The sequence below is a fragment of the Pongo pygmaeus genome, chromosome 4 (assembly GCF_028885625.2).
Source record: "Pongo pygmaeus isolate AG05252 chromosome 4, NHGRI_mPonPyg2-v2.0_pri, whole genome shotgun sequence".
Lineage (NCBI taxonomy): Eukaryota > Metazoa > Chordata > Mammalia > Primates > Hominidae > Pongo > Pongo pygmaeus.
The window spans coordinates 102,932,028-102,943,038 of NC_072377.2; the positions used below are offsets into that span (position 1 = coordinate 102,932,028).

The 11,011-nt window shown below is 36.9% G+C and overlaps 1 protein-coding gene across 1 annotated transcript in view; it reads left to right on the plus strand.

Annotated features, from left to right (window-relative positions):
* LOC134739550 (basic proline-rich protein-like) overlaps positions 1–8,452 on the plus strand; it is a 77,970-nt gene extending 69,518 nt beyond the window's left edge. Inside the window, exons 3-4 of the mRNA XM_063664584.1 lie at positions 6,461–6,582; positions 7,450–8,452. Of these exons, the coding sequence (XP_063520654.1) occupies positions 6,461–6,504 (44 nt within the window). The 3' untranslated portion in view covers positions 6,505–6,582; positions 7,450–8,452. The remainder of the gene's footprint in view (positions 1–6,460; positions 6,583–7,449) is intronic.
* The last annotated feature ends 2,559 nt before the right edge of the window (positions 8,453–11,011 follow it).

Below are 11,011 nucleotides of genomic sequence, written 5' to 3' on the forward strand. Positions count from 1 at the left end.
AGAGGCCTAAATCTGAACTCATGTAAAACATAATCTCCTAAACTTTCCTAGGGCTGTAGTTGTGTTTTTGGAGTTAGTTTGGGGCATGAAAGCTGTATCAGAAGGATACACAGCATCCAAGTACTATGTTCATCTTACAACATCAGCCAATTGGAGATTGGCACTCCAAAAATGCAGACTTGGCTGGGCGCAGTGGCTCATGGCTGTAATCCCAGAACGTTGGGAGGTTGGGGCAGGCGGATCACCTGAGGTCAGGGGTTCGAGACCATCCTGACCAACATGGTGAAACCCCGTCTCTATTAAAAATACAAAAATTAGTTGGGCATCATGTTTTGCGCCTATAGTCCCAGCTAATCAGGAGGCTGAGGCAGAAGAATTGCCTGAACCCGGGAGGCAGAGGTTTCAGTGAGCTGAGATTGCGCCACTGCACTCCAGCCTGGCTGAGAGAGCGAGACTCCATCTCAAAAAAAAAAAAAAAAATGCAGACTTAAGGGATGCTAGGCCACTACTGGAGCTTTAAAGTTGGTCAGCCACCCCAAAAGTGTCTCAGTGTCTCCTAGCAAAGAAAAAATTAGGGAGAAGTCCAGGATAACTTCTGAATGCCTTGTAAGATGGGGGTACCAAAACCCCAGACAAACAATATAAGAGAGAATGTGATGATTTCAGTTTTGGTTTATAGCTGTCTGTAATATTCAGGAATAGACGTCTAGCAGGCGGTTGGATATACTGGTCTGAAATCAAATTACAGAGAGTTCTGGGATAGGGATAAAGATTTGTGAGGCAGAAGCCAAAAAGGTAGTAACTGAAAGCTTGAGATGATCTTTAGATCTTCTGCAACCCTATTACTCTATAATTATTGCTTGTCATGTTGATGACAAATTTAATTTTTGCCTACCAATTGAGTGCATAATGTTTTAAATGGGCAGAAAAAAGTGCCACTTTTCTTTTGTATCTTCTGTGACATAATGCATCGATTCTGTATTTAACTGTTCTATGTAAGGATACTCTTTTAAAGAATGTTAATTGGTGCAGAAAAGGAAAAGGAGTGAAGTACTGTTATGAAGATTCTGATGTGAAGCTCCTCAGCAGTGCCTCTCATTTTCAGGCAGATGTTTTACTTTGACTTTTAATGTCTTTGGTTAGGAATATTTCTCATAATGGAATTGAGAATACATTCATCATAATATTTGAAGTGCCTGTTGAAAAATTAAAATTTCTTAGTCCCTTTCAGAGCTACTATGTTATAATATTTCAAACTAATATTTGAGACTCCCTGGCTTGATAACTATGATTCCATTGAAGATGACTATTGAGGTAATCAACTTTATAACAATTCTCAAACTTTAGTATATATGTCAGTCAGCTGGGTACTTACTAAAAATATGGATTCACACCTATTCTACAACCCTAGTTTTGTTTAGTAAGTCTAGGAAAAGGCCAACATATTTGCATTTTAATAAACACTTGTATCTGTGATTACCTGATCACACATTGAGAAATAATATTTATTTCTTAGTATTACCCTAGAAATTCCAGGAGAAGTATAGAATAGGATTTCTTAAAACCTGAGATCCAAACATCCCAAAGGAGCCTGTGAATAAAATTTAAAGGGTTCACAAACTTGGGTGGGGTAAAATACATCTTTATTTTCAGTAACTCCTAATTAAACCTAACATTAAATAAATTGTAAATGTAGACAAGAAAGCACAGTATTAAGAGAAATTCCCCTAACTTTGTCATCAGCAGAAAACACTGAAATTTTTATATTGCATTGGAGTTGCTGCAAATATCTTGAAGTGTTGTTTATAACCATCACTACTTAAAAATTATGGTAGTTACCAGACTGCCATTAGATTTCATTTAATTTAATAAAGAAGCATATGTATTACTCTAAAATTAAATTTGAAAACTGTATCTTGATAAAATTGGTTTCTTTCATAATCCTACATATGTCTAAAAGCATTTACAAATTATTACAAGAATAGTCCATAGGCTTTGCTAAAATATTTAAAAGCTCGATGGCACTAAAAGGTTAAGAATCTTAGTGTAGGAAAGAATAGTTCCTTATTGAGACATTAGAGAGGTATATTACTTAATTCCTTGAGAAAAATCATAAATACTTATAGATCAGATGAGATTTTTGACTCAGTCTCTATTTCCCCTTTCCTGATGAATTTTTCACTCTTCAATATCTCTTCTCATGGACTACGTATCTTCCCCGATTTGTTTACTCCTCCTCAACAGTTGAATGGCTCTGTTTTCCATCAATGATGACAGCTTTTAATCACAGATCTCAAGCCCATTATGAACACTAATTAATGTCTGACATTGCTTAATGAGGTAGGTAAAAACTATTACTGTTTCATAGATGGGAAAATCAGGTTTAGGCAAGTTTCGTGGCTTGTTCTTAGGCCACCCAAGAAATTGCGGCTCATTTCCAAAATCAAATGCTTATTCTCCTCACAGGCAAATGATGTTTTTTTTTTTCTTTCACAGTGTACCAATCTGTTGTAGAACCTATTTTGCAAAACATAGATTATTGATATAGGCATGGAAATAATCTTTCTTAAGGCAGAAACATTTGATGGTATCAATATTCATACTGCTTCAACCCAACAATGTATTGGTTGGGTTTTCTCTGAAAAATAATAGATGTCTGGGTTGGAGGGAAAAAGCCCCTGCTCAAATAAACCATTAAAACCACTATCCATTGTTTTGAATACAATAAAAGTCGATTAAAAAAAAGAGAAAAAACCCACTACCCATTTTGAAATAAAGCAGTTAGTTTCTTCTTGTATTTAGAAACTCTACCCAGTAAGAGTCGGAGAGGAACAAAATGAACATTAGTTATCAAAATGCATTGACTTACCTTTTGCTCTTAAGACACCACACACAGTCGGTAAGTACTTCTGTCTTTTTGTGGTAACTTTGCTTTCTATGGACTCATGTTGCTTTGATCAATGGTATTTGTGTGCCTCATCTTAATCTAACTTTTTTGTTGTTTGACCAGTCCATCTGGCTTGACAGGCTAATGTGAAAAATTTGAAAATTCTTTGTGATTTGTCTTTTTAAATAGCATTTGCTCTTCTCTTGTTGTTTTGCTAAATCCTCACTTGCCTGGCAAATAAGGCAAACAGAAGGAATATGATTTGGAATAGTTGAATAAATAAATATTTGAGAGAGAAAGGAAAGCTTATTTTTTATAGAAAAATCCAATTGATATATGAGAAAAGAATGAGGAAACTTTAAAATTTCCAATAGACAAACACAATTGTTGCAGGTAAAATATGTGGAAGGATTCTAAAATCAGTGGGAAAAAGTTTGAGGAAAAATAAGATATTTGCATAGTCTCAAATTATTTCCCCTAACATACTTATTAATAATGGGAAAAGAGGGATAATTACATGGAGAAATTTGGCAGATACCACCATGTCTCCTGGTATTCTCTAAAATTAGTAGGCCTTAAATAAATGTATTGACTTTTCTCTCAAGCCATCTCTTCCTGCTCTATATTTGATTTTCATTTAAATTATTAACAATTAGCCAATTTCTTGAGCTAGAATTCTCAGAATAACCTTTGACCTCTCTTTCAAGACCTACTGTCCCTTCCTTCCTTCTCATAACTATTTGCCAGATTCTCTATTAGTCACTGAGAGTACTATTGTGAAAGAGCAGACACAGCCAGTTAATACTCATGGAGTTTACAACATAGTGGGAAATATACGTAAGAAACATAATACATAAATAAAATAATTACAACATGTAAGAGGTGCCATAAAGAAAATATAGAGGGCAATATGGTGGAAATTTACTGAGATAAAAATATTGAAGGCTAATTCAGCTAAGCCTTCTGAAGCTGAGACCTGAAAGATGAGAAAGTTATGTTAAATGCTGCTAAGAAGTCCAACAATTAACAACATTAAAATCTTTTGCTCTGAAAAAGACACTGGTAGAAAATGAAGACAAACCTACAGACTGGAAGAAAACATTTAAAGTCACATTTCTGACCAAAAAAACCACCACCACCACCACCAACAAGAACCTGTGTTCAGAATATATAAAGAATGCTCAAAATTCAACAATTAAAAAAACAAAAATATAAACAAATAAACTCAAAAAGATATGTTGATGGTAAATAAGCATATGAAAAGATATGGTACTCATTATGGAAATGCAAAGTATGATCACAATGAAATGCCCAAAATACCTATGAGAATAGAGAAAAATTCGTGATATTACCAAATGTTGGTGAGGATGTGGATCAACTGGAATCCTCATATTTTGCTGTCATAGCCACTTTGAAAAACAATTTGACAACCTTGTTTTTTTAAGCAGATTTAAACAGATACTTACCATCATATATTCTATCATATAAGAACATACTTTTCATAATACAGGAGTCTGACTCTCAGATATTTACCCAAGATTTATGAAAGGTTATGTTGACACGGAAATCTGTACATGAATGTCTATTGCAGCTTTATTTGTAATTGTCAAAACCTGGAAACAATTCAAACTTGAATAAATGAATTAGCAATTTGTGGTATATCTATACATTGGAACTCTTCTTAGCAATAAAATGTGGGAAATATGATGGATTCATGTAGCAACATGAATGAATCTCAAATATATTTTGTGAAAGTGAAAGAAGACAGAAGCAAAAAAATTTATATTGTATGATTTTACATATTTAACATTCTAGAGAAGGCAAAATTATTAAGATGGGAGACAAATCAGTGGTTGCCAGGAGTAGGGTAGAGACAGAGGCTCACCATAAAGAGGCAGCAGGAAGGAATTTGGGGAGTGATGAAACTTTTTTTTTTTTTTTGAGATGGAGTCTTGCTCTGTTGCCCAGGCTGGAGTGCAGCAGCATGATCTCAGCTCACTGCAACCTCTGCCCTCCTGGATTCAAGCGATTCTCCTGTCTCAGCCTCCTGAGCAGCTGGGATTACAGGTGCAGGCCACCACTCCCAGCTAATTTTTGTAGACATGGGGTTTCACCATGTTGGCCAGGCTGGTCTCGAACTCCAGACCTTAAGTGATCTGCCCATCTCGGCCTCCAAAAGTGCTGGGATTACAGGTGAGAGCCACTGTGCCCAGCCTGATGAAACTGTTTTGTATATGACCATGATGATGCTCTATGAATTTGTCAAAATTCATAGAAATATAAATTATAATAAGTGAATTTATATAAATTTTAAATCTGTAAAATTTTTTAAAAGTTAAGCAAAATAAGAATTGAGAAAAGACTTTTCGAGTTTTTCATTACGCATTTCATTGGTGACTGAGCAGTTTTGATGAAGTGGGGCTAATTGAATCCAAATTGCATTATGTTTAAGAGGAAGTGAAGTCAGTAAATGGAAACATGTATGTGGACTTTTCTAGAAGTTTGGCTCTAAAAGGGAGAAGGGAGGTAGATGGATGAGAATGTGAGCTTATAATAAATTTTAATTTTTTGGGATGAGACCAATTAGAAATAAAACTAATAAAAATGTGCAAGACCTCTACTGAGAACATTATAAAATTTAATAGAAGATATAAAATTTCCAAATAAGTAGATGTATCATGTTCACTGATGAGATGACTTAATGCTACAAAAATCTAAGTGTTCCCTTAATTAATTTATAAATCCAAACAGTCTCAATAAAAATGCTAATGTGTATGTGTGTGTGTGTGTGTGTGTGTACTTTGCCAAATGGATTCCAAAATTCATTAGGACAAGCAAATGTAAAAAAATGGCCAAAATAATCTTTGACAATATTAGGAATTACTTCATCAGTTTTGAAGACACATTATAAAGCTATATTAATAGAAACACTGTGAAACTGGCGCAGGAATAGACATCCAATTTTGAGATATGAGCAAGGTTGTCTCCTTGAGGAACAATTCTACAATTCTACCAATAGAGTATACTGTAAATTTTCCACTTTGCCTTCCTGAAAGTCACTAGAGGTTGTTTGATAGGTTATCTGTGTACTGGAAAGAGGGCAACATCCAGATTTTTCTGGGATTACTAGGACAGAGTTAGAGTTGATGCTAATTCCTGGAGAACTCAAATGCTCTTTGGCCAAATAGTCAGAGTGGGGATTTATAGATGTTAGATGTTATACGGAGCTTTGGTCTAATTTCTTCTCACAGTGGGCCCTATGGTAATTCTCTTTATTTCTGAATTTGTAGTTCCCAAGAAAACACTTGAAAACCAACAGACTCTTCAAACTGGCTCCATTGCCTGTAGAATGATGGCTAATATGAAAAGGGCCAAGTAGAAACCACTGGAATTATCTGATCAACCGAAATGTTAAATCAAAAGCAATAGTGCATCAGTGAGGAGGTCTGTGGAGATTAATGTCACCATGAAAGTCTTGAGGGATGCAAGAGTGTTGATTTAGCTTGTCATGATGGTAGTGGGCTTTTGGAGAGTGATAGAGGATTTTCATAAACTTTTTTTTTTTTTTTTTAGATGGAGTCTTGCCCTGTTGCCCAGGCTGGAGTGCTGTGGCTTGATATTGGCCGTCTACAACCTCCGTCTCCTGGGTTCAAGTGATTCTCCTGCCTCAGCCTCCCAAGTAGCTGGGATTACAGGTGAGCACCAGTAAACCTGGCTAATTTTTGTATTTTTAGTAGAGATGGGGTTTCACCATGTTGGCCAGGCTGGTCTTGAACTCCTGACCTCAAGTGACCAGCCTGCCTTGGCCTCCCAAAGTGCTGGGATTACAGGCATGAGCCACCATGCCTGGCCAGCTTTCATAAACTTAATCAGGTGGTGACAGGAAATACTACTGCTTTTATATATGTAGTCTCTTTACTGGATCAAAACAACAAAATCTCTGATACCTAGTATGCAGCTATTGCTCTGGCAAATGCTTTATTCTCTCTATTCCAACCAAGAAGCAATTTGCTGTCACATGATTAAGACAAAAAAAATTCACTGTTGCTTTCAGCTCTGTGGCTGTCTGTCATAATCTAGGCTACATAATCTATGAAATCATGCTTATAGATCTATTGGGAAACTTTAGTAAGACACATTTGTGCTGGGGGAGGAGATAAATCCCATGAAAACGTATTGGGTTCCCAAGGTCCCTGGGGTTCAAGATATACTGAGAGCTCTCCTCCAAAGTAAAAGTTAACTTGATGTATCTCCCACCCACTAGCATTAAACAAGTGGGTACTCTGTGGACCTCTTTTGGATCTGGAGCCAACATATGTCTAATTTGTGTGATTTGCTTTGCCCATTTACTTAGTTTCAAATGGAGCTCAGAGCAAAAGAAGACTCTGAAGCTGGTCCAGGTTACAGTACAAGTTATTTTACCATTTAGACCATATGAATCAGCAGGTCTGTGACTTTCAGGGCTGTTTCATGGAGCTCCTGGCAAATCCCCATAAAGAATGACAATCTATGCTTGTAAGATTTTAAAACAAAATTATGTAGATATTCATTCACCTTTTTAGGAATGGCATCTTTCTTGCCACTCAGTTCTGGTAGAGATTGAATATCTGACCATGGGACATCAAATAACCAGGCAATCTGAGATGAGTGTCATGAACTGGATGTATATGATCCCCAAAGCTCTAAAGTTGGACATCAACAGCAAAACCCCATTATAAAGTGATAGTGGTGTGAGATTGAGCTCAAAGAGATACTGAATATGTGATTTGCATGAATTGAGGTTTAGACTCTCATGACATCTACTGTTATTGCATTGCTGCCTGTCCTTCAACTCACACTTCTGACCTCATGGGGGTTCCCCCTGACTGAGGAAGAAAAAAATTCAGGCCTGGTTTACATATGATTCTGAGTGATTTGCTGACACAGATGAAGTGAATTGATGCATAATTATGGCCCAACTCAGAGGTGGTCTGGAACGATAGTAAGGAAACGAAATACTTCTACTGAGCAGGACTTCAAGCAGTATATCCGTCTGCTTGCCCACTCCGCCTGGAAGGAGAGATGGCCAAAACTATGGATCATATTAACAGTGGCTAGTGATTGTCACTGGAAATTCAATGACTTGAAAGATACACAATTGGAGGAATGAAGATAAGGAGATCTGGGCAAAAGGTATTTATTTGTATGTGCCCCCAGAATAAGCACAGAATATGAGTATTTGTCTCATGTGAATTCCTACCAAAGGTCACTGACTGAAGAGTCTTGCGGTTACCAGCTAGACAAGAAGACCCATTGTATGCATAGCATTCAGCTTCTAGCTTCATCTACAAGTGCTTCATCAAGGGCTTATGAACAAAGTGGCCTTGACAGCAGGAATGGAGATTACACATGGGTTCAACAACATGAACTTACTGTCATCAAGGCTGATCTGATTAATGCCACTGCTGAGTGCTTGCCTGGCCAGTAGCCTAGCTGAGCCTCTGAAAGAGCAGGATTCCCCGGGGAGACCAGTTACCAATCTGGTGGCAGGTTGATTTTCTTGAATATACTGTCACTTTGGATAAATTTGGCTTTAAAATTTGTGTTATTTGTCTGAAATGTCTGTCAGCATCACCATCAATTAACCTATCAATATTTCATTCACTACCATGGTATCACACATAATAGTGTTTCTCCAAGTATGATCCATGAAGCCATAGGGATCTCCAAGACCCTTTCAGGGGATCTATAAGGCCAGAACAATTTTTAAAACAGAACTGAGACATTACTTGCCATTTTCTTTGTGTTTACATTTATACTGATAATGCAAAAGCAATGCTGGGTCAAACCTCTGTCTCCTTAGCACAAATCAAGGCAGTGGCACCAAACTGTACTGAGTTATAAGATTCTTTGCCACTGGGGACTCAGAAAAAAATGTAGTTTCACATCAAGAATATAGTGATGAGGTAGTAAAAATGATTACTTATTAATTTTTTTTTTGAGATGGAATCTTGCTGTGTTGCCTAGGCTGGACCCTAATTCCTGGGCTCAGTGGATCTTCCTGTCTCAGCTTCCCAAGTAGCTGGGACTACAAGTAAATGCTGTCATGCCCAACTAATTTGATTAAATATTAACCCTTTAGTACATGGCTTCTGAATATTCGGTGTGGCAAATAAGTCATTCATGTAGCACTTTTGCTGCATACAAAAATACAATATTTGTCTTGTGGAAAAGCATTTGTGTGATGAAGTTGTGAGCCAAACTAGCTGATTTTTTTCATGGGGCACTATTTTTACTTGAAAGAACAATTGACAGAAAAATTAGGATTATTCAGACTTGGATATTTGGCAGACATTTTCTCAGAAATGAATGAAATAAGACTGTCATCTCAAGGAAAACAACTGACAGTATTTTGTTATCAATAAAAAAAAAAAATTAAGCTTTCAACTACCAGTTAGTGTTTTAGAAAACTATCCAGTACTCTGAGCGTGAAAACTTCACAATTAAGATGTTAAAAATAATGTTAGTGTGATATTAGTGATTGTCATTTTATTTTATTGTACAATGAAATGTGTCACTACTTAGAAGGTCTGAATAACTCAGTAATGCAATATTTTCCAAATGTTCAAAGCATGATGTTACAAAATCATGAATGGTAAAAGTTTCATTTAAAGTGCAAGTTAGGCCAATAGTTTTAATGTAACACAGTATATTGAATAACAAATTTAAATAAAAGGCAAAAGACAAATTGAGAAAACTATTTCAACACATATTAACACTGTCAGAAATAGCACCTTATATTATTTTATAAGTATAATAGATCATTGAGTTATTTCTACTTGTTTGGGTATAGAAATGAAATATATATTGTTTTAATTGTGCTGTGTCGAAATTTCTTTTTCATCCCTTGGCACACTCTTGGGCAGATTCCAAAATCTTCAGGTTATTTTTTATTTTATTTTATTTTATTTTTCGAGTTGGAGTTTTGCTCTTGTTGCCGAGGCTGGAGTACAGTGGCATGATCTGGGCTCACTGCAACCTCCACCTTCCGGTTTCCAGCGATTCTCCTGCCTCAGCCTCCTGAGTAGCTAGGATTATAGGTGCCTGCCACCATGCCCAGCTAATTTTTGTATTTTTAGTAGAGACGGGGTTTCACCATGTTGGCCAGGCTGGTCTTGAACTCTTGGCCTTGTAATCCGCCCACCTTGGCCTCCCAAAGTGCTGGGATTACAGGCGTGAGCCTCCACGCCCGGGCTGTTTTTTTTTTTTTTTTTTTTTTTTATTAAATGTGTCCTGCATAGTTTCAAACCACCAGGTCATGTCTTCATTCCTAGTACCACCAAAAGCTGTGTTTCTGGCTACTGGGAGTGACTTCAAGAAATGGGTAGAGGGATTAGAAAAATGCTACAAAAATAGTTCTTGAATAGCCAAAATAACTACTCTCTGAATTGTATTCTTCCTACTTCTTAACAGTGTGCTTTGTATAGAGTGGCAGATGGGGGTGGGAAGAGGCTGTAGAGCTACTTTGTAAACCTTGAGGGTAGGGAAAACTCTGTTCACAAATTTGATGGCATTTTTATGTCTTTCTTTAGCATGTAGGATACTTGGCATCTCTGGACTTCAGCTTAAGTCTAAGCCTAGATTGAAGAGAGTAGAAAAGTCCACCTAACACCTTATTATATAAGAAAAATACTAATACTACAATAGAAAAATGACAAAAGATCCTAAGCAGAAAATCCACAAAAATACAAATCACTAAAAAACATTTGCAATCTTAGGAAATCCAAAATATTGTTGGACCAGTTGATATGGTTTGGCTGTGTCCCCACCCATATCTCATCTTGAATTCCCACATGTTGTGGGAGGGAACCAGTGGGAGGTAATTGAATCAAGAGGGCAGGTCTTTCCTGTGCCATTCTTGTGATAGTGAGTAAGTCTCATGAGATCTGATGGTTATTATAAGGGGGGGTTTTCCTGCACAAGCTCTCTTTGCCTGCTTCCATCCATGTAAGACGTGACTTGCTCCCCCTTCCACCATGATTTTGAGGCCTCCCCAGCCACGTGGAACTGTAAGTCCAATAAACTTCTTTCTTTTGTAAATTGCCCAGTATCTGGTATGCCTTTATCAGCAGCGTGAAAACAGAC